Source organism: Pipistrellus hanaki (genome assembly GCF_964339955.1).
Source record: "Pipistrellus hanaki genome assembly, chromosome: 5".
Taxonomy (NCBI): domain Eukaryota; kingdom Metazoa; phylum Chordata; class Mammalia; order Chiroptera; family Vespertilionidae; genus Pipistrellus; species Pipistrellus hanaki.
The window spans coordinates 99,801,304-99,825,496 of NC_140507.1; the positions used below are offsets into that span (position 1 = coordinate 99,801,304).

General features: G+C 45.9%; 1 protein-coding gene across 8 annotated transcripts in view; it reads right to left on the bottom strand.

Moving 5' to 3' along the window:
• The window catches only part of ZGRF1 (zinc finger GRF-type containing 1), a 67,095-nt gene that overhangs the window by 33,588 nt on the left and 9,314 nt on the right, over positions 1-24,193 (bottom strand). For 7 of the 8 annotated variants that reach the window (XM_084883317.1, XM_084883318.1, XM_084883316.1 and 4 more), the window contains 9 exons: positions 19,856-19,915; positions 18,109-18,294; positions 15,605-17,792; positions 13,225-13,295; positions 9,376-9,438; positions 8,073-8,156; positions 5,977-6,162; positions 2,649-2,772; positions 279-904 (listed from right to left, as the gene is read on the bottom strand). In XM_084883317.1, the coding sequence (XP_084739443.1) occupies positions 279-904; positions 2,649-2,772; positions 5,977-6,162; positions 8,073-8,156; positions 9,376-9,438; positions 13,225-13,295; positions 15,605-17,792; positions 18,109-18,294; positions 19,856-19,915 (3,588 nt within the window). Of the gene's footprint in view, positions 1-278; positions 905-2,648; positions 2,773-5,976; positions 6,163-8,072; positions 8,157-9,375; positions 9,439-13,224; positions 13,296-15,604; positions 17,793-18,108; positions 18,295-19,855; positions 19,916-20,271; positions 20,402-24,193 lie in introns of those variants that run through there. The other variant, XM_084883320.1, reaches the window with a different exon arrangement.

Genomic DNA, 24,193 nt, shown 5'->3' on the forward strand with positions numbered 1-24,193 from the left:
TCAAGGGCATGTACCTTGGTTGTGGGCACATCCCCGGTAGGGGGTGTACAGGAGGCAGCTGGTCCATGCTTCTCTCATCGTTTCTAGCTCTCTATCCCTCTCCCTTCCTTTCTGTGGAAAATCAATAAAATATATTTAAAAAATAAATATAAACTGACTCTCTCCATTCCGCAATTCATCCTTTAAAAAAACACACATAGCCATCAGCTCCAAGAGTAAATCCTTTCTCTGTTGAAATTCAGACCATACCTACTGGGAGCACTAGGACACGTCCTCACCTGTGAGCCGGTGGCACAGGCAGACTCTTCCCACACATCCCGAACGTCCTCAGCCTTGGATGCAGACTGCAGCCTCACAGACAGTGCTTTCCTGCGGCAAACAAGGTCCCGGGCGCCCGCACCCTGCTGCTGCCGCTGCCGGAGCTCGCCCCTCACCCTCTGCAGAGGCGTGGGGCCCGCGGAGCTGGCCCCGGCATCGCTGCGTCTCTCACCTGCGTCACCAAGACACATCCCCATGGCCGTGGCAGGGCAGCCGTCTGTGCCACTCGCCTCCGCTGGGCTTGGAGTCGGCAAGGCACACGGGGGCGTGCTTTGGTATTTCAGCCACCTGCTGTGAGCAGACATTCGATGGAGAAGTGAGACACCCCCTGGGGGCGCTTCCATGGACACCTGACACAAAAGGGTTTCACTCTGGTCCTCGGGCCCAGAGCTGGGAGGAAGGACGGCTGGCTCCTCACACAGGCTGAACGGGGGAGATCCAGGAGGCGGCTGCCAGCCCCGGGCGGCACAGGCCGCAGGGTCACGGTCAGGTGGCCCAGCAGCTGGGGGCACAGTAGCGAGGGCAGCGAGGGCTCCACTGACTAAAGGAAGGTGCTGGTCCTCCAGGGAACTGAATCTTCCCATCCCTGGAAAAAAGCCAATTATTTAGAAGTGTATTAAATCATTGCTGAGACTCTAAAAAATTGTGGGTATCTACACAAAACAGCAAAAAATACTTTAACTTGCCTTTTCAAAATCATTTAATTTTATTTCTTTTTAAAATAAAACTTTAATGGTTTTAGTCTCAAGGAAAGATTTCAAAGATGAATTAAAAGACTCTGAGCCTGGCAGGTATAGCTCAGTGGTTGAGCATGGACCTATGACCCAGGTTCTATTCCCAGTCAGGGACTATGCCTAGGCTGTAAGTTCTAGCCCCGGTGTGGGCGAGCAGGAGGCAGCTGATCTATGATTTTTCTCTCATCATTTGTGTTTCTGTCCCTCCCTCTCCCTTCTTGTCTGAAATCAATAAAAATATATCTTAAAAACATATTTTAAGAAAAGACTAAAACTATTTTAAGGTTGATGAACTTGAAACTTTTTCTTTTTCCCTTCAGCAAATTATTTCCCCCCAATTAGTACATTCTATTTACATGGCACTGACTTTTTCAGAGAACTTTCAGTCAAGAGGGGAATCATCACCCATTTCACGGACGAGATAATCGAGGCCCAGAGGTAACAAGACCAACTGGCACTCAGGATGAAAACCCAGACAGACTGTCCTCAACTTTACATTCCTTCTCCAGAGACTGAAGTTTGGGGTTCGTTTATCCTTGTCACTGTAACTTCCTTTACATATTTATTACACTCACTAATTAATACGTTGACCGTAAGGGGAAAGATTTTTAGCTTTAGTTTGATCTATTGGTATGTGATACGAGTTTTGGCAGATTTTGGATGAGTGTAATAACAGATAGAGCCCTGAAAAGGTAGAAGGCAGTGATGTGAATAAACGAATGGTGAGAACATACAAGCTTAAGTTTTACCAGATGGCGCCTTTTCCTGTTTGATAACAATGTGCCTCCTGGGAGGTTTCTGTTTTTTGGAAATAAACTGGAGTTCACTTGGGAAGCTAGAAAAGCGGTACTCTTTCAATAAGCCATCAAGCAACACGATGGAGAAGGTAAGGCCGGGGAAATGCAGCGGCTCCTGGTGCGACTATGGAGACACCTATCAGCCTGTCTCAGGTGGCTCCTCTGTCTCAGGTGACTCCTCTGCACTGTTTGCTCTACCAGCCACATCCACGAAACCTGCTCCAAACACCCAGGCACATTGCAACGCTTTTTCATATCATCCACCCCCGAACAAAGTCAGCCCATGCCGCCGCCTCACCCAGAACTTCAGGACCAGGAAGATGCATGGAGATCACGGGAGAGGACAGGTGGGGAGGGTCCTGCGGAAAGCAGGGTTATCGAGAAGCGGGCGCCACTCACAGGAAGGTCGGGGTGCGGGAACCAGGCCGGCACGCCAGGGCAGCAGCAGCTGGAGCGCTGGCTGAGCCTGCCAGGACCCCAGAGCAGAGGAGGGAAGCCCGTCATGCGGGTAACTGATGGCGTAGACCAGACACTCCCGCAGAGGGCGGATCTGGGTTATGCTGGGGTTCTGGGTGCCCAGGAGCTGAGAGGAACCAGCGCCAGAGGGAGGAGAGAGCCACCTGCCACAGGAGAGCCCCGAGGCAGGCAGGCAGGCAGGCGGGGACGGCTTCAGGACGGCATGGGATCTGGTCCAACGTGTTCTTAGCTGGTAACCATCTCTCAAAAAGAAAGCTTCCTTTCACGGCAGACAGACATGAGCTTCTGGAACAACTGTGCAAGCGGAGGAAGGGAAGGCCACCTGGTGAAGGTCTTGCTTGCAGGGCCCCCTCGGGGACTTCTAGCAGGAAGGCCTCATCTTGTGAGCGCAGAGAGAGAGAGGAGGCGGGGCTTGGTGCTGAGCCCTCCTGTGCTGGCGGGGGCACCTGTTCAGAGAGAAACAAGGCTGCAGGCTGGAGGCCTGGCTGCACTCCCAGGCTGAGCGAGCCAGGGATCCACACGGTGACGCCGCCTCGGCCACACCATGCAGATGGAGTGCAGTGGGCAGACTCTCCCGCAGGACAGGGCAGGAGAAACTCACCCAAATCAGCCAGACCAGGGCCCAGTGATAAAGGCCCCAAGGGCTGGGAACCCTGAAACCGTGGATTACCAATTCTGCTCTGAGACATGCATTATTACACAGTTTTTCTAGAAGCTCTGCATCTACCACAAGAATGGAACACGCTGTATGCAGACCTCAGGCCCGTGGTGGGAAGCAACACAGCACACTTCTCGGTGCCTGGGCCAGCCTGGCTTGCTGGCACCCGCTCCAGCACAGCTGGTGCTCACTGCTCCTGAACATGCACGTGCTGCCCTGGACCCTGGGCCCTCAGCGGAGCCTACAATGCCAAACTCAGACACTATCTGCAGGAAACCTTCGTTGACTTTTTTATGGTATCCAAACACTGTGATCGCAAAGAGCCCAACTGACCCAAAACCACGAATCTGTAAGAGTGGCTGGTTTGGAAGGAGACAAGCCAGAGGGTGCCGGCTGCACAATTCCACAGGCCCACGGGCTATGGTCTCTTGCACGTGCCCTAGAGCAGTGGTCGGCAAACTGCGGCCAGCCGAGGTTTGGCTCAGTTGACTAATGGGTTTGCCGACCACTGCCTTAGAGAAAAACACTTAAAAAACATTTTAGCAATGTACTAATGTCTTTAACCTGAAGTCAAAACGTCTGGGTAAGGGTAATGCCTTAGCAATGGTCAGCAAACTCATTAGTCAACAGAGCGGCAAACTGCCCTAGAGGCGATTCGACCTGAGTGATTTGGCATTTCTTCCATTGGCCCCGAGAAAACAGTTCATTTATTTATTTTTTAATATATCTGTATTGATTTCAGAGAGGAAGAAACATCAATGAGAGGGAATCATGGATTGGCTACCTCCTGCACATCCCCTTCCCCCCAATGTGCCCTGATTGGGAATCGATCAGAGACCTCTTGGTTCATAGGCCAACGTTCAACTATGAGCCATACCTATCAGGCAGAAGGCCCGTTTCTGAGGATTAGCACACATTTATTCTTTTCATTTCATTCCTGTCTCCTGTCCAAGTGAAACGATTGTCACTAAGACCATGTACTTAGTACTTACTAATATACTATTTGTTACTTAAAAACAACACTTTAAAGTGAACTACAGAACGTAAAACCTGTTGGTTTTCCTTGAAACATGACAGACTCTGACTTGAACTGACTGGGTCATGGGGTTTGTTCTGAGGATCCATGTCCAGCCTGAGGGGCTCAGGCCAAGATGGCCTGTCCGGAGCAGGAAGACCAAGGACTGAGCAGCTCCCATGATGTCCTCAGAGACCTAAACTTCAAGGTACCGCTCCCAAATGAGTGACCTTTTTGGATATGTCCCAGAACTCAATAGTCATCTTCTTTAGGAGTCTTTAATTTTGTTGTCGCTTCCAGAGATCAATCATCTTAAAATCTAACATGGCTGATGTATGGCCCCCAAATTCATGTGGAAGCCAAGTGCATGTGCCTGTATTTGGAAATAGGGCCTATAACAGGTAAAAAGCTAAATGAACTCACAGGCTAAGTGAGAGGCCCTGATAGGAGAGAATGAGTGCCTTCTCTACCCCCTCCCCCACCCCCGCTCCCATCCACACACACAAGGAATGGTCATGTGAGCGCACAGAGTGGGCAGCCACCTATGAGCCAGAAGGACTCAAGAGAAAACCAAATCAGCCAGAACCTGGAGCTTGGACTTCAGCCTCAGAAATGTGAGCAATAAATTTATGTAAAACGCGCGGGCTGTGGCCCTCTGTGCAGCAGCCAGAGCTGACCGACATCCCTCCCCTTACTCACCTGGGAACCACCTTGGTCCCCACCTTCGGAATCAGGAGTCTCTCTCCCTGTCTTCCCTCCACCCTCCACATCCAATCCAGCAGCATCCACTTCTCCTCCGAATGATACCCGTGTCCCTGTCAAGTCCTCTGCATGCTTCCTGATAAAACCTGCACTTCAAGTCGCTGTCATCCGGGCTCCCTGCTCCCCCTGCCCACCCATCAGATCCCCCACGGCATGTAAATCAAGTCCCAGGACTTTGTGCTGACGCCCCTTCAGGGACAACCCCACACTGTTACCCTCACAGGCAGGACTTGGTGTGCCTGGCCCGCTCCTAGTCCCCATCGCCTCCCCTCTCACTGACCGTCAGCTGGGGGCGCCCACCCACCAGTTCTGCAATCTCAGGGAAGCAGGAGGCCTTGTCCCCTAGAAGTGAGACAGGAAATCCTGCTTCTAGATCGTGTGACTAACAGAAGATGCCTTGTGGGCATGTGTTCACGACACCACATGGATGTTCGCAGCAGCATGAGCCATCAGAGGCATAGATGAGCTGGGGGCATACAATGGCACACGCACCAGCCCAGGGAACGAGTAACTACACCCACAGGCAACAGCAGCGATGGATTTCAAGACTACTTGCTACTTATATACAACTTTAAAAGCAAAACGGAGAGGGGACTGCTGGGAGGCTGGTCCTGCCGTTTCCTAAGGATGGATTCGCTCTGAGATCATTCCTGAGCTGTGTGCTTATTCTGTACATGTGTAGTGATTAATAAAAAGGAAATTTAAACATCTTCTTAACAGACACTGCTCAAATACACCCAGGCATGACTTCTAGCTGGTAGCAATGCGAGGGACTTGGTGTCATACTTGGGGGGGAAACAGAAGGAAAAAAAATCTACCAGCTGCTAAACAAATGTAACCTGCCTGTATGCTATTGTCATAAATTCCCAGAAAATTTCACTTTCTCTGAAGTGAAAAGTGATCTTTTAAATTCCTAATCCTACAAAAGCAATAAATCTTCCACATAAAATGTTTTGCCCTATTTAGTTTGATTTGAGATGTTATGTTTCTTGTCAATTTACTGAATTCCTTTTCAATTTACAACTGTACAAAGATTTAAACATGCTCCCTTTATAAAATTTAGCACTGACATACCAGAAATGATTTTGGGAGATGCAACTAGTATAAAAAGTTTTCTCATGGGGCGAGGGGGGGAGGGCTAGAGGAAAAAGGAGAGCATATGTAATACTTTCAACAATAAAGATTATAAAATTATAAAAACAAAAACCTTTTTACCTGCAAGAAGTCAACTTGCACACGAGTGCGAGGCAGCTCAGTCGCCCAAGCATAGGTGTCGGCCGTGGAACTGTTGTGCTCGGAGTGACCGGGGAGCTGGCTACACCCCAGCGGCAGGCAGTGCCCTCGGACCATCACAGCACTGGTCGCAGATCCCTGCACTTGATGCCCTTGGAACTCAACAGGCTACAGGGAAGTTAGTAACAATGGGTACAAATGTTTCACAATGTAATTATACAGAGAAAACAATACCTAAGTCAGCTTTCTGTTAATATTATTTTTAAAAAATATTTTATTGATTTTTTACAGAGAGGAAGGGAGAGAGCGAGCTAGAAACATCGAGAAACATCGACCAGCTGCCTCCTGCACACCCCCTACTGGGGATGTGCCTGCAACCAAGATACATGCCCTTGACCGGAATAGAACCTGGGACCCTTGTGTCCGCAGTTAGGGCTCTATTAATATTATTAATGTAAATAAGGACGAAGGAACTAATGCTCTTATCCTACGACTTGCTAAAGGTAACTGAAGTGCACTGATTTAACTGGGTTCCAGTTCAACAGCAACAAGTGTGAATTTTATTATGACACAGAAGTGCACTCCTAATGAGCTAACTGAGCCAGGAGCACACGGCTGCCCCTCTCTCTGCCCTTCACCGCCCACTGCAGGACGTCCCACTGCAGACGTGCTGGTCACTGCGGCCAGTTTCTGCTACCGGAACCAGCTCTGCTGGAGCACCCGAGGACAGGCCCTTTGTTCCACTGGCGCCCGTGAATCCTCACACCAAGCTTGGCAGAGGGGCCAGCAAGAAATACGACGACAGAAGGGGAAGGGACACGGAGCGCTTTTCCTGAAGTTTTGTAAATAATCAGGCTTCACTCTGAGGATCTGCCTCCCAAAGATTTTATCCCCTGCTTGAGAGCAAAGGCCTGATGTGACCCCAACAGAGGCTGCAGGCTCTCAGGCTGCAGCCTTCTCTGCTGCCCCCCGGAGGGCGCTGGTGTTGTCACACCAGCCCGAGCCTCCCCAGAACTGGAAAAGTACTACTGTGTTTCCCCGAAAATAAGACATCCTCCGAAAATAAGACCTACCGCATGGAAAGATAAGACATCCCCTGAAAATAAGACCTTGTGCAACTTTGGGAGAAAAAATTAATATAAGCCGAAACCGGTTTGGCTCAATGAATAGAGCGTCGGCTTGGGGACTGAAGGGACCCGGGTTCGATTCCTGTCAAGGGCATGTACCTTGGTTGCGGGCATATCCCCAGTAGGGAGTGTGCAAGAGGCAGCTGATCGATGACTCTCTCTCATCGATGTTTCTAGCTCTCTATCTCTCTCCCTTCCTCTCTGAACAAAATCAATAAAATATTTTTTTTAAAAATTAATATACGACACTGTCTTATTTTCGGGGAAACAGGGTAGTAAGAAGGCTAATCGTGCCAAAGAAATGTACCTAGAGGACATATTTATTCCTAACTGACAAATGAACAAAATGACCATGAGGCAAATGAATATTCTTAGTTAAAAATGAATATTCTAAAAAAAAAAAAAAAAAAAAAAAAAAAAAATGAATATTCTAAGGCACACATTTGTAAGGAAAACCAAATCCAAAATGTCCCAGGACTTTTGTTGGCAACATTACTCTGAATTTTAAAAACACACATTCCAATGTACAAAGTCTGCTGTGCTGGGCGAAGGCCGTCTCCACTGCACAGAGGTCTTGTTCTCTGTGCCTGCGGCTCCCTCCCCTCCTGGAGCCGCTGGGTGTAGGAGTCGTCAGCTGGAGGCCAGGCGGGGTGTGGCTCTCCAGTGCCCCAGTGCTGGGCTATGGGCCCTTGTGTGGGCGCTTCGGTCACGGCTGTGAAGAGCTGTCATTAACTGCACTTCACAGCCCTTCACGGCCTCCTGTTAGGCCACTAGTGACACAGAGGGCTCAAGACCAAACACAGGTCAGAACCTTCTCGTTTCTCCTATTCTTAAGCCCAGGGAGGGGTTCGCATTATCTCACCAACCTCTGCCTGTGAAAACTCTAAAGACTGTAAAGAACCGCAGGAAAACACACTCAGTTAGAAAATCAATGTTCTTCACAGGTTTTACCTGAGGGTCCCAGGTTGTTCTCTCCATCTGTGTAGGAGTAACAGCTGGAAAAATGGTCTCTTCTCCACTTTCCAAGGAAAAGGACTAGAATAAAAGACCAGTAAGTATGTTAAGAGTTTGATGGGAAAGCTGGAAGTTAGGATTGCCCTTTGAAAAACACTTGTCGTTTCTATCTCCCTTCTTTCTCTCTAGACATGTAACAAGCCACCACTGGCAAAAGGTACCTCTAAAGGAGGCACCATGCTAATTAACCTTAAAACACATGGGAAAATCCTGATTCTAAAACTTTAATTGAACCTTTAACACTAGAAAAAATTACTGGGTACAGTATAAATCAGTCGTCAAACCTGAAGCTGATGTTAATGAGAATTATTTAATTCAAAGATTAGTATGAAATTAAAGGAGGAAAAATTGTAAACAGGGTAACAGTTTATTTAAAGAAGGAATCATCTAGCAACCAAAAAACACAAGATATTGACAACATTTTAATTTCAAGACAGCTGTAGTGAGTGTAGTAGGAAAGTAATTACAGAAATAAAGATTAAAATTTTACTTTGAAAGACTGTAAGACCTTTCCCATGACTGTAAGATTACAGCAGATTTCTAAAAAAAAAATATGGGGCTAACGTGGCTTAGTGGTTCAGTGTCGCCACCAGGTCATGGTTTGATTCCCAGTTAGGGCACATGCCCAGGTTTCTGGCTCGATCTCCAGTAGGGGTGTGGAGGAGGCAGCCAATTGATGTTTCTCTTCTTTCCTTTCCTCTCCCTCTCAAACCAAATATATACATAAATGGCAACCTATTCTGGAGGAAAATACAGTGATGGTGTTTATTTGCAGTTTATACTTGGTAATAACTGTCCTTGAAAAAGTTTAAACATTTTTTTTCAGTGGGAAAAGAACAACAACAAAGTGATCACTTATAAGTTATATGATGCAATTGCTGACTGCCAATGATCCTATCATATACGGTGATAATGCTCAAGTCACCACAGCACGGATTTATTTGTCCTGCTTGGTTTTAGGCAGCAAAGCTGTGAGTGCAGCTGTAACCGCCAATGACAATGTGTGGATCAGGTGATGCTTGTGTGTTTGCAAAATTAGCTTAATGAAAAAGACTATTTACCTAATCCTATAGACAACATGGGGCATTTACACAAAAGACAGCAGGTTCAGCTAATGAGCATATCTGGTAAATACAAGTAATTTGAAAACTGACAGTGTAAAAAATAACATAAAATTATACGCCACGTCCACATGCACAAATGTAGCTTTGGCAACGTTGCGTTTTATAAGTTAACTCGCCTGCAGAGACTGCAGTGGTCCACTTTGGTCAACGTCACTTTCTCTCATCATGGAGGCAGAACACTATTATAAGAGAAACCAAAGGCAACAGCAAGTTACAAACAGCACACAAACTTTAGACATATATGTGAGAACACCACAGTAATCTAATGAATAAAAACTAAATTTGATTAAAGACTACTTTCACATTGCAAGAATTTGAAAAGACTTCAACAGTACTGATGACAATGAAGTTAAATATTCATATTGTAAACAGAAAGATTTTTAGGTTTGACAATTGATCTCAAGAACCTAGGAAAGTTGTTCTTAGCCTTTCAGGTTAGTTACACTTCTGGGAATCCAATCTCAGAAAGTAACTTAAATGTAAACAATGATTTGTATGTAAAAACCTTTACTAGCCGAAACTGGTTTGGCTCAGTGGTAGAGCGTCGGTCTGCGCACTGAAATGTCCCGCAGTCGATTCTGGTCAAGGGCATGTACCTTGGTTGCGGGCACATCCCCGGTGGGGGGGTGTGCAAGAGGCAGCTGGTCGATGTTTCTCTCTCATCGACGTTTCTAGCTCTCTCTCTCCCTTCCTCTCTGTAAAAAATCAATAAAATATATTAAAAAAACCCACAAAAAACCTTTACTAAAGTAATGCTGTACATCAGGCATGTCAAACTCAAAGGCTAACATGAACCAAATAAACAAGATTTAAGTTTATATGGGCTGCAAAAAAAGCAAAAGCTTCAATTTTCATAGAAACGTAGGTTTATTTCTATAGAGACATGCTGAATACAAAGGCTAAAATAAATGAGTAGTCGTTAACATAAAATAATAGAACATTTTAATAAAAATATTTTTTCTTGAACATTAATTTACCAGATACTGAATAACTGCACAAATTAACAAGTATACCGCAAGTAAACCTATTTACTTGTTTCCTGAAAGAAAAATATTTCCTGTTGTGCACACCAAACAAGTCAGTATAAGACTAATGATGTGGCAACTGGCTGCTAAAATACTCGCTGCTGATATTAGTGGAGAGAAAAATGGTGTGCCTGCGCCTAAGACACTTAAGGCAAATGAATGCAACATTATAGTAATCAGTCGTTAGTGAATGTTGTAGTTCATTAATAACCCTATATAATGAAAGCCTAATATGCTAAGTGTCCAGTCATCTGTTCAACCAAAGTATAATATGCTAACGATATGCATATATCGTTAGCATATTATACTTGCTCAACTGCTTGCTATGACATGCACTGACCACCAGGGGGCAGTCAGCTGGTTGACCAGTCACTATGCACTGACCACCAGGGGGCACACACTTAGACTGATAGTTTAGCTTGCTGCTGGGGTATGGCTGATTGGGACTGGGTGAGACGGGGACAGACACACCCTAAAGCCCTCCTGCTGGCCAACCCCCACATCTCTCCCTGGTTCCAATTGTGCATCCGTGGGGTTCCTTAGCCTGGCCTGCGCCATCTCGTAATCCAGGACCCCTCAGGGGATGTCGGAGAGCCGGTTTCAGCTTGATCCTGCAGGCCAGGCCAAAGGACCCCACTGGTGCACAAATTTGTACACCGGGCCTCTAGTCCTATATAATAAAAGACTAATATGCAAATTGACCAAACAGCAGATTGAAAACCAGGGGGCAGATGCTCAATGCAGGAGCTGCCCACTTGTGGTCAGTGGCCTCCCACAGGGACAGTGCCACTCAGCAAGAAAGCAAGCTCACAGCTGGCAGAGCACATGGCAATGGCGGGAGCCTTTCCTGCCTCTGCGGCAGCACTAAGGATGTCCAACTGCTGGCTTAGGCCCACTCTCCAAGTCAGTTGGACATCCCCTGAGGGCTTCCAGACTGCAAGAGGGCAGAGGCCGGGCAGAGGGATCCCCGAGTGCATGAATTTCATGCACTGGGCCTCTTATTTATAACAGGATATTGTAAAAATTAAGTCATAAAATTTTTATTAAATCATTTCTTCTATACTGTTATATTGGCTGGGCTGCAAAAATATTCAAGGTGGGCTGCATGCGGCCCGTAACCTGTGAGTTTGACATACTTGCTATACATAATCAAAATGTTCAAAAATAGTGATCTGGCCGAAGCCGGTTTGGCCAAGTGGATAGAGCGTCGGTCTGCGGACTGAAAGGTCCCAGGTTCGACTCCAGTCAAGGGCAGGTACCTTGGTTGCAAGCACATCCCCAGTAGGGGGTGTGCAAGAGGCAGCTGGTGGATGTTTCTCTTCTCATTGACGTTTCTAGCTCTCTCTCTCTCTCCCTTTCTCTCTATTAAAAATCAATAAAATATATATATTTTTTAAAATAGTGATCTTTTTGTCCAAAGCATAGGGTAACCACAGGATGAGATACTAAATAACCTGTGAAAGATATTTATGGCCCTGGCCAGGTACCTCAGTTTTTTAAAGGATTGTCCCAACATGCCTAGGTTTCAGGTTCAATCTCCAGTCAGGACACATATAGGAAGCAACCAGTGAGTGAATGGGTAAGTGGAACAAATCATTTCTCTCAAAAATAAATCAATTAAAAATAAAATAAAAATTCTCTTTAAAGGAAGAAAGATATTTTTAATGTTTTTAGTAATGTGAGGAATGACAGGATATAGAACTATATGTACAAATCAATCTGACCATATTTTTTTAAATTTCCCAAAAGCTGGAAATGTTAATAATTAACTCTGTATTTAAAAAAGGGAGGGAAATCCAGATGCAGAGAAAAAAGACCAACAACATGAAAACTAGAGTAAAATACAAAACTGGGACAAGTGGAACATTTCGCCTTTTTCTCAATGTCTGCTCGGAAGAGCAGTGCCATGCACTGAAAGAACTGTCCTCGAAAGGTGCTGAGGGCCCACTGAGCGCTTATCTAGATGACTAATTCCAGAGCTTCGATTCATCCTGGCAGAGCAGGTACTATGTTACTGCCATGGTTCCCCGAATAGTACTTTGGGCTTCTGCAGATGTTTTACATCTGAGCCAAGTACAGTGTCACCCAACATGTCAGACACTGAGAAAACTAAGTCAAGGTCAGATCTCACGTTATTTCTTTCAATGACAGCACACCCATGTGAAGCTGGGTTTTAGGAAATTGCTATAGGAATCAGTTCCCATGCAGGAATCAATGTGGAGCAAGAAATCTAACCTGGTCCCAGGTTTGAGCAGCTGTGCAGTGCCCAAGTGCACACATACTATTAGAAACCGTGTCTATGCAAAAATAAAACGCTTATGGTAATCAGTTCACAATGTACATATGTACCACTTTACCTTGCATTCCTCCTACTAATGCAATGGTACATGTCAATCGTATCTCAATAAAACATGGAAAAAGAAAGAAAAAATGCCTACTGAGTTACTAGGACACCAGCTAAACAATAAGTCAGCGTTTTTCAACCGCTGTTCCGCGGCACATGTTGCCTGGTGTGCCGTAGGTGCAGACAAGACAAGAATTTTATAATTTTTCACTATTTTGTTTACTTAATATTTCATAATAAAGTAATTATAAAATACTTTCTTTGTGTTTATTTGATTCCTATTCAAGAGAATTACTTTATATATAGTCAATATAGGCACAGAGTTAAATTTTTTAACATTTTCTAATGGTGGTGTGCCTCGTGATTTTTTTCATGAAACAAGTGTGCCTTTGCCCAAAAAAGGTTGAAAAACACTGCAATAAGTGAACTGCTGGGTATTTCTTTTGGCCAAGAGATGAAAACATTATTACAACATAAGATACAAGATGAGGTTATGAACCTAGATTAGCTTGGGATTCTCTATATATTATAATCTCATTATAACTACAGAACATTCTATATCAAAATAAAAGATGGTGATAGAAGAAGTAATGTACCAGTTGAGACTCCTGGTTCAGACGAGGAAACTGTAGAACGGCTGGCAAAATTGGAACCAATGGCTTCCCAGCTATAACAGACAATGCCCAATGATTTTACTCAACATACATACAGCAGTGCTTTAACATTTTACTTAAAACGTATTTCTAAAACTAAATGAAACAAGGAATAAAATTTAAATTTTAAGATGTGGCAAAGTCTTGATAACTGTTAAAAAAATCTTCAGCCCTAACCGGTTTGGCTCAGTGGATAGAGCGTCAGCCTGTGGACTGAAGGGTCCCAGGTTTGATTCCGGTCAAGAGCATGTACCTTGCTTGTGGGCACATCCCAGGATGGAGTGTGCAGGAGGCAGCTGATCGATGTTTCTCTCATCGATGTTTCTCTCTATACCTCTCCCTTCCTCTCTGTAAAAAAAAAAAAAAATCAATGGAATATATTTTTAAAAATATTAATAAAATAAAATAAAAAGGAACTGGACATCCCAATAGTGTTGCTTAGTTGGTTGAATGCCGTCCTGTGCACCATAAGGTCGCCAGTTCCATTCCCAGTCAGGGCACAGGTTTTAGGGTTTGATCATGGTCATGGCCATACAGAAAGGCAACCGATTAATGTTTCTCTCTCCCACTCATATCTCCCTCTCCCCCTCTCTCTCAGCATGTCCTCAGGTGAGGGTTTTTACTAGTAAAAAGGCACTGGATAAAAACTGTTTTTCCTTTACCATTTTCACCCAGGGGAAAAATTCTAAATTAGCTTGTTTCAGCTCTTCTACTGTAAACAGTCTTTCTCCTAGTCTATTTTCCAATTTTTATCATAGTGCTGTTGGCTGACTTCGCTGTTAATGAATCAACAATTACAGGACTAACACAGGACTTTTATTAATTGGCTTATGACAATGTTCTGACCTGAGGTCTGAAGGAACCTAATTCTGTATTTCCCCTGAAAGTTATGGCTCATCGGTCACTAAGTGTTTGCAGTGACTTTATGTAACAACTACTGCGGGTAAAGAGAATGACTGGGACCCTCCTTTCCACCTTGATGAGGAAAAGAGATTTCCCAAAATTAAATTCTAAAATTCTTAAATCTTCATAGTAGGAATTTATATCCTTATGGCATTATATAATTACATCTATCCATATTTATTTTCCAGGCTTTTTCCTGATTTTTAATTTTTTAGAAAACAAACTGTAATGATCATCATCAAATTTAACTACATTTTAAAGAAACATTTAGCAGTTATAATAATTTATTCCTATTTTCTCATCAATTTCTTAAACTAGCCAACTAAAAGATCAATTTTAACTTTTCTTTGAGTATCGTAAAATACACCATTCACATTCAGGTGTACATAATATTTACTGTTTTACCAATGTTCTGTATTATTTCTTTTTAAAAATACTATTGTTGGCAACATACCATAAGCAAAGTAAAAAGACCAATGATATACTGAAAGAAAATATTTACAACATAGGTATATCACAGGTAATGGGCTAATACATAATATATAAAAAAATGTATAAATCAATAAGAAAAATCACCATTAAAAATCTGACAAGGGGTGTAAGACATGAAAAAAATATATATACAAATGCTGCTTACATATATGAAAAGTGGATCTATTTCCTTTGTAGTAATAGAAACACAAATGTAAATGCACTGAAATACCACTTTTCATCCATTAGACTGGCAAGGCTGTGGAGAAACAGGCACTGCCATGCATGCCAAAAGGGAGGGCGGGGGGCGGGGCAAGTAGAAATAGTGTGATTGTGAAGTACTTATAGACATTTCCACCCAGCAATCCCAACAATATGCAGAAATCCCACATACTTATATGGACACATAAGGTGACTTATTGTCACATGATTTGTGACAGAAAACACCAGAGACTGGCTGCATAAATGATGGCCATCCACACAGGAGCCTCCTCAGAGCTGTAAACAGAACGATGAGGCCTATGAAGGAGTGACTCCCAGGAGGCACTGCCAGGTGAGAAGCAAGGTGCTAAGGAATACAGAGCACGGTGCCTCCGTAGAACAAGGGACAATAAGATGCTGTGGAGCTGTTTGTTTGCAAAAGGGGGCTCGGGTATGACACAGAGGCTACCTACACACACACACACACACACACACACACACACACACACACACACGTTTGCTTACGTGTCTTCAGACATGCAGAGGACCCTTCTTGTGGGAACCGCACTGAGCAGGCTGGGGGAGTGTTCTCCTCTCAGCCTATACTACCCTCCATTGGAATGGTTTCCAAGGACATGTAGTACCTATTTGAATGCTATGTGATTCCTTAGTGTAGCCTCCAGAGCCAGGGTCTCCTCACCCTTTAAACTCTAAAGAGAACAATCCAAAGCAGACATGCCATTCTGACCTTCAGGGCTGCTCTCCAGCAGTGTCTCCAGTGTTCCTTGTTTAAAGGCAGAATTTTTCTTTTTCAACACTTCCAAGCCTTCTAAAGCTGTACTGTGTTCAGACAATGACTTTAAAAGGGAAATATTATTTACTAATCCAGAAAGTTCTGAAGAATTCCTAGGAGGATTCCAGTACTGTCTGCTTGCTCCAGCAGTATCTACTTCAACATGGTCAAGGGGTAAACTTGGAATCCCTCCCAAATCTTCAGATTCAGGGTTATGTGCTCCTGTGTCTTTGGAAATAGGACGCTTTGTTCCCAGAGGGTAAAACAAAGAATTGGAAACTTGGGGGTTTGATTTATCAAGAGTAATGCATTCGTCAAAGTGACTCTGACTGGCATTTAATCGTGGGCTACTGCCATCACTGCCAGAGGTTGACATTAAAACCTGTTCATCATTTGTATCTAAGTCACATCTCATAAAAAAAGGCTGAGATTGAGTCTGTTCTGAAAATAGATTGCTTTCGGGAGTTTGATTACTGTCTATGCTTAAAAAATGAGGACTATATAAATATGAATTTATACCTTTAAATTTATTCGGGAGTGAAGCAAAATCACAGTGACTTCTGACTTTTTGGATAGGGCTACTAACAGCTGCATTACCTGAACACACATCATCGGTCCACCCTACCGTGGAGTCACCACACCCGGCCACTTCTTCTCCAGTGGGTCCAGCTGCACCACCAGGCGGTGCCGGCAGGGTCGCTGGGGTAGGAAACGGCTCTGCAGGTTTGCCGGCAGCAGGCGTTGAGAGAGGCCAGGGTGCACCGTCATGCTCCTCACAGCGCACACCCTCACGTCTCCTCTGAACTCCTGAACCGCAGGCATCGGCCAAGGCCTCCCTCTCCCCAGCCTCTGGGTCCTGAGACATTTTGTTGCTTTGTTGGGATTCCTCTTCCGTGTCACTGGTTTCAAAATTGTTCAGATTAAAATTTACCTCCAAAACTGGCTGTGTTACATGACTCCCGGGTGCATGAATACTGAGACTTTTACTGTCAGTATTAGCCCTAGAAGACGTGTCAGAAACGGCTTCAGAGATCTCAGAGCTGTCATTCAGGGAAGATTCAGGTTGGAGAGGTTCGGATTCTGGCAGGTGAGACAATGCTTGTTTATACTCCCTTGCTGGCGTCCCACACGTATCTATCTCCTGAACATTTTCTCTGGTAAGAAAGAATCTTTTCACGCACACCTGGTCATTTTGATTAACAGGCATTGGAATATTTCCTTGCATGTCAGATTCTGACACTAAGCTATCCTTTCCCAAATTGCCACAGGTAACAGAAAAGCTTTCACTGAATGAGGGAATTTCCAATTTTACTTCCTGGTCCCAGGATGAATCAGCGTCGTCTATCAGCTTGCCTCCATTAAACTGTTCGACGTTTTCAGCACCTATTTCAAATAACTGGATCCTTTTTTGTCCCAAAAAGTCTCTCAGATTTAAACTGACGTCACCTTCCTGAGCCTGGGCCTGCCTTTCTAGCTCATCTCCAGCTACAGCGGAACGAGCAGGTGACAGCCGTGAGGATAAGCACTCAGCCCAGCGGCTGTCACTGCTCCCAGTGCTTTCCGGTGGTGGCTGGCACTGCAAGCTTTCTGTTCTCCCTGCAGCACCTGCTCCCTGTTTCGTGAAGCACTCTGGGTTAGCAGGGACTTGTAAGCTTTCCTGTGGTTGTACTTTAGGGACAAGACCTGACATCTCAGCGTCCACTTCCTCAGACAGACTGGCTGGCTTGGACTTCAGAAGAGCTAGGATCTGTGCTTTGCTCCTGATGTTTTGTGTGACTCCTAAACAGCGAGGTGCCAAGCGATGTCCTTTCGTGGGCTCGTCAGGCAGTAAAGAAACGGTGGCCTCGACTGCAGAACTGACAGGAGAGCAAAGATGACCCTCCTCCCTCAGCCCCTCGGAGGGGGCAGAGCCAATGGGAGAAACCGGCGGGCCACTCCTCCTGCTGTCCTTGCAGACGACAAGGCTCCTGAGGTCTGCTGGCACGCTGTTTACTTCTTTCCTGCCAGCAGCAGAAAACAGAGGTGCGCTCGAGAACAGAGAGGGAAGAGCAGGGCCAGGGGCTGCAGCATCAAGTGACGCGGCTGATTCACCATTATCCGTAGTAACCATTTTCTTTGGCTCTTGTCGTGGACCTTGAAAACCCTAAAAATATTAAAACAGTTATTAGCTGTTCTATTGCCTACAAAGAAAACATGCAATGTACCAGCTGGGAGAAAAAAAAAAAAGAGAGAAAAATGAATATGTATGTTTTGTAAGGTAAAGTAAAAACATATAAAATTCACAAAGTTGAAATGTAAACTCATTTTTATTAAGATTTTTCCTAATTAGGGTTTACTTTCTACCTATGCATATACTATAAAGTACCATATTAATGAGATTACAACAACTTCAAAATTCACGACTTCTTGAAATGACTTACAGGTACATACTGATTCGTTATTTTCACAGAGAAACTTACAGTAAACTTCCTTTTCAAACCTGCAGGCTGACACCTGAGGGACCAGCCGCAGGGCATGGACCGCAGCGGACGGGGCCCTCGTGCTTCCTGAATGTCCTCCTGGCTAACAGCTGTGCTCCCAGCAGCTCTCGCCTCCTCCACTGTGATCAAGTATCGCTCACTTTCTAAGTCGTCTCCAGGTTTTACCTAGATGTTAAAGAATAAAAGTCAAAATCGCATACACCTAATTATTTGACGGTCTATGAATTCTTGTAAACTTATAGCACTAGTAAGACACAATGGATACTCAATAAAGTTATTGGGTGACTCAATCAATAACAAGTTCTTTACGTATTATTATGTACTAGTTAAGTACCAACACGCACAAAAAAGAACAATAATACAGCAAAAGTTTAACTAATTCATTTATTCAACAAACATATGAGGGACCTAGGTGAGGTCCTTTGTTACCTGCTGGGGATTCGGACAGGAGCAAAAATATGCCTCCAAGGACCTCTTTTAGAATCCATACAACTAAATGTAATTTTTAAAAATTAGAGCTATTAAATATCAACTATGTATCTTTAAATATCACAAGTTAAATACTACTATAAATTAGTAGTTGCTTAAACAATTGTATTCCAAAAAAAGAATCTTAATCACCTAAGTATAGCACTTGCCACATCTCTGACTGCAGTATAAAAATAATCAACCTACTTGATAAAAATCTGTGTATTTTCACAGATAATATGCTTAATTAGTGAAATTATTCTAAATGAAATAATAACAATAGTTACCACCAATGAGTTACCTATTAAAACAGTGCTTTTAGACCCTCTTTAGATAAATATAAATACCACAAGCACTATTAGTGTCATATAAAATTTAAACGTAGATTGAATACCAAGGCCCGAACCAGCACAATGACAAGATGCATCATAGCACTTCAGAGTCATTGCACTAAACGGCTGGGCACCTTACAAGAGCTCTTCCCAGCGCAGAGCCCAGCCCAGCCCAGCGTCTGCCCACGCCTGTGTGTCACAGCAGAGTTAGGTGCCGGCTGAGCTGCAGGAGTATCTGAAAGTGGGAAATGACCTGGAATGCATAATCTGTTATCCTTACTCATTGCACTAAAAATGCTTTTAGTTGCCCTCCTTTTTCCTCCAACAGGGAAAAACACGGGATCAATGCATGAAACAAGATTTTACATAGGAATAATTCCACAAAACAGTTCCCTCTGTTGTTCTCTGCCTATCAAAACCACATAATAGAGTCGGACTAGAGTCACGCCTAGGCCCACCGCAGCCCCGCCAGGGCCCCGCTAATGTGGGCAAGCTACCTAAACTTCAGAGCGGTACTCCTAACCTGCAATCACAGGGCTATATAAACATCAAATCAGACATATAAAAGCTTTTAGCACAGAATCTGGCTAATAATAAATGCTCAGTAAACACTAGCTAGAATTATTAGTATTAGTATCTTGACTATACTTTTTAACATTCATAAAAAAATATTTAAAGAGATACCTTAAAACATAACTTAAAACTAAGTAGACAACCATGGCCAAGTAGCTCAGTTGGTTAGAGCATTATTCTGATACACCAAGGCTTTGGGTTCGATTCCCCATCAGGGCACATATACGAATCAACCAAAGAATGCATGAATGGTGGAACAATAGATCAACATTCTCTCTCCCTCTCTCACTCCTTCCTCTCTCTAAAATCAATAAGAAAAAGTTAAGAAAAATAAGATAGACACATTAAAATACCTTAAGCCGCGTCAAAAATAAACTCTCCAAGCATTCTCCTTTGTCATCATATAAAATTGCCTATATTAAAACAAAATAAACATTAAAATGGGGCACAACATAATTCTGCTTTTCATAAACATCTTCAATAGAAAATCTAAGACTGTTCTGTAAGTAAACCATGTAAGGAAAGGATCACTCAGCCAATGTGGCTCAGTGATTGTCAACATGTGACCCAGGAGGTCATGGTTCAATTCTGGGTCAGGGCACATACCCGGGTTGCGGGCTCCCACCCTAGTGTGGGGCATGCAGGAAGCAGCAGGAAAGGACCACCCACTTTGTTAGTTGGGTTACACAGTGTGTCTGTCTGAAATGTCCCTTCCTCTGTGAAGAGAGCTTCGAAGGCACACACAAGAAACTAAAAAGTTAGTCCCTACCCAGATCTTGGGGTGGAACTGGGAAGCGCCAGAAGAGGAATGTGAGAAACTGCTGCAGTCCGGGGGAGAGCAGGATGGAGACAAGGGCTTGCAGGAAGTCCCTGTGTGTGAGGTACTCATAGAACTTGTGCTTGGGGACAAGGAGAAAAGGAAGCCAATGAGATTTCTCCTTGCGTCTCTGTAGCCATTCACAGCAGTTTCTCACTAGCCCTTTAAATATTGCTGTTCCGAGGGAATCCAAGATGGCTGCTCGGGTAGGCACCTAGCCGCAGCCGCACGCAACAATTTCAATAAAATACAACTAAAATATAAAATGGACATTACCCAGAACTACAGGAAAGTCAACTGACTGGAAATTCTACAACGAGAAGCAAGGAGAAAACCAGAAGGAAGCGCGGAGGAGCTGTAAAAGCCCAAGGTACGGAGACACGCGGCGCGCGGAGAGGACGGAGCCGGAGAGGAGGGAGGCCGAGTGCCTGGCTGGCGTTCCCTAGCGGGAAGGAGATAAACACTTGGACTGTGCTGGGCCCCCAACTGCTCTGAACCCCCGTTCTAGGCCAGACCCCGGGGACCCAGGCTCATCCAGAGGGAGCTGGGCTGTAAGGCGGTACTCGGGGAAGCAGCGAAAGGAGGTCCCAGAGGCGCGCACACAGCGCGCAGAGAAGGGCCGGCCGGCTGTGCCGTAGGACTGCCCTGGCGGGAAGGAGACAGGCTCCAGACTGCTCTGAACGCCACCTCCAAATCCACTTACAACTGAACTGAACCCCAGTTTCGGGCCCATTGCGGGAGAGCTTACATTGTTTGGTAGCAGGCGAAAATCGAAGGCATCTTTCTCTCAGAGGCGCTTGCAACAAGTACGGAAGGACCCTGAGTCTCAGGAGTCGCATAGGGCGGGGCTGACGGAAGCCAAGGCTGTAGGCTCCACCCTGAAACCCCGCCCCATCAGGAAAGCTGCCTGGGAAAATGCCTAAACCAAATAGATCACAAACGAAAGAAATGGAGGACAAAAAGAGACTGGATATAGAGTTCAAAACCACACTTATAGGGTTTTTCAAGAGACTCCTAGAAAAGGCCGATAAAATAAATGAGACCTATGAGGATATGAAAAGGGATCAACAAGAAATGCTAAGGGATCAACAAGAAATAAAGAATACATTGTCTGAAATAAAAAATATTCTACAGAGTCCTAAAAACAGAATAGAAGATCGCAAGAATCAAGTCAAAGATTTGGAACATAAAGAGCCAGAAGACACTCCTCTGCAGAAGCTAGAAGGCAAGAGAATCCAGAAAATTGAAGATAATGTAAGAAACCTCTGGGACAACTTCAAACGATCCAACATCAGAATCATGGGGGTCCCAGAAGATGAGAGAGAGCAAGATATCGAAAACATACTGAAAAAAATAGTGACAGAAAACTTCCCCCACCTGGGGAAAGAATTGGACTTACAAGTCCAGGAAGCACACAGAACTCCAAATAAGAGGAATCCAAAGAGGACCACACCAAGACAAATCATAATTAAGATTCCAAGAGCAAAGGACAAAGAGAGAATATTAAAAGCAGCAAGAGCTAAGCAGGTGGTTACCTATAAAGGAGCACCTATACGATTGTCAGCTGATTTCTCAACAGAAACCATGCAGGCCAGACGGGAATGGCAAGAAATATTCAGGGTGATGAATAGCAAGAACCTACAGCCAAAAATACTCTACCCAGCAAAGCTATCACTCAGAATCGAAGGTCAGATAAAGAGCTTCACTAATAAAAAAAAGCTAAAGGAGTTCATCACCACCAAACCAGAATTATATGAATTGCTGAAGGGGGTTCTTTCAGAAGAGAAAGTAAATAAAGATAAAAATTATGAACAACAAATACGTAACTATCAACAAGTGAATCCAAAAACCAAGGAAATTAAAAAAAAAATCTGATGAACAATATTAACTGTTGAATATAATAGAATCAGAGGTATGGAAGGGGAGTGAACTGATGATTCTTGGGGAAAAGGGGAGTGGGGGATGTGGGAAGAGACTGAACATAAACTGTGCACCTATGGATGAGGACAATGGGGAGTGGGGAAAGGGCAGAGGGTGGGGTGGGAAGGGGGGGGAAAGGAACACTTGTAATAATATGAACAATAAAAATTTATTTAAAAATAAATAAATAAATAAATAAATAAATAAATAAATATTGCTGTTCCCATCACTTTGGGAGTTTGACAGTTTTTTTGTTTTGTTTTGTTTTTTAAATCAATCTTTATTGTTCATATTATTACAAAGGTTCCTCATTTCTTCCCCCCTCCACCAGGTTCCCACCCCACCCTCCGCCCCCTCCCCATCCCCCATTGTCCTCATCCATAGGTGCAGTTTATGTTCAGTCTCTTCCTCCCTCCCTTTCCCCGATAGTAAATCGCTTTTCAGATAGTAAATCAGTTACTTAGCATTTTCTCATATCAATAATACCTCCACATGCCCAATGATACATTTCACACAAAAGACATTTCCAAATAGGTCAACCAGCCTCATCCAGGCCCCACCCAAGGCACTCACAGATCAACACCCCAGCCCTATACTAACTCAACACATCCAGATCTAAGCCTTCATCACTTGATTCAGCAGACCCTCAAGTTCCCACAAAAGTTTCCAGCCATGTCTGAGAGGCAGCTAGCGAGCTGTTCCGGGCCTGGCTGCTCCGGGCCTGGCCTCTGTTGCTCTGGTTCGTTCCACAACCAGCTGCTCCGGGTCTGGTCACTGCCGCTCCTGACCTAGTTGCTCTGGACTTGGCTGCTGCTGCTCCAGGCCTGGCCGCACCCGACCCGGCTGCTCTGGGCCCGGCTGCTATGGGCCCGGCCGCTCCGGGCCTGGTCGCTCCCAGCTTGGCAGCTGCTGCTCCGGGCCTGGCCGCACCCGACCAGGCTGCTCCGGGCCTGGATGCTCCCAGCCTGGCAACCGCTGCTTCAGGCCTGGCCGCATCAGACCTGGCCGCTCCCAGCCTGGCAGCTGCTGCTCCGAGCCTGGCCACACCAGATCCGGCTGCTCCGGGCTTGGCTGCTCCCAGCCTGGCAACCGCTGCTTCAGGCCTGGCCGCACCAGACCCGGCTGCTTCGAGCCTGGCTGCTCCCAGCCTGGCAGCCGCTGCTCTGGGCCTGGCCGCACCCGACCCGGCTGCTCCGGGCCTGGCCGCTCCCAGCCTGGCAGCTGCTGCTCCGGGCCTGGCCGCACCAGACCCGGCTGCTCCGGGCCTGGCCGCTCCCAGCCTGTCAGCCACTGCTCCTGGCCTGGCTGCTCCCAGCCTGGCAGCCGCTGCTCCATGCCTGGCCGCACCCGACCCGGCTGCTCCGGGCCTGGCCGCTCCCAGCCTGGCAACCGCTGCTTTGGGCCTGGCCGCACAAGACCCGGCTGCTTCAAGCCTGGCCGCTCCCAGCCTGGCAGCTGCTGCTCCGGGCCTGTCCGCTCCGGGCCTGGCAGCCGCTGCTCCTGGCCTGGCCGCTCCCAGCCTGGCAACCGCTGCTCCGGGCCTGGCCGCACTAGACCCGGCTTCTCCGGGCCTGGCTGCTCCCAGCCTGGCAGCCGCTGCTCCGGGCCTGGCCGCACCAGACCCGGCTGCTCCGGGCCTGGCAGCTCCCAGCCTGGCAGCTGCTGCTCCGGGCCTGGCCGCACCCGACCCGGCTGCTCTGGGCCCAGCTGGCCGCTCCCAGCCTGGATGCTCCGGGCTTGGCTACTGCTGTTCTGGGCCTGGCTGCTCTCAACCCGGCTGCTCTGGGCCCGGCTTCTCTGGGCCCGGCCACTCCGGGTCTGGATGTTCCTGGCCACCCTGGGCTTGGCTGCCTCCGCCTCAGGCCTGGCTGCCACTGCCCCAGGTCTGGCTGCTCCAGTGCTGGCTGTTGTTGCTCTGGTTCTGGCTGCTGCTGCTCTGGGGCCTGGCCATTGC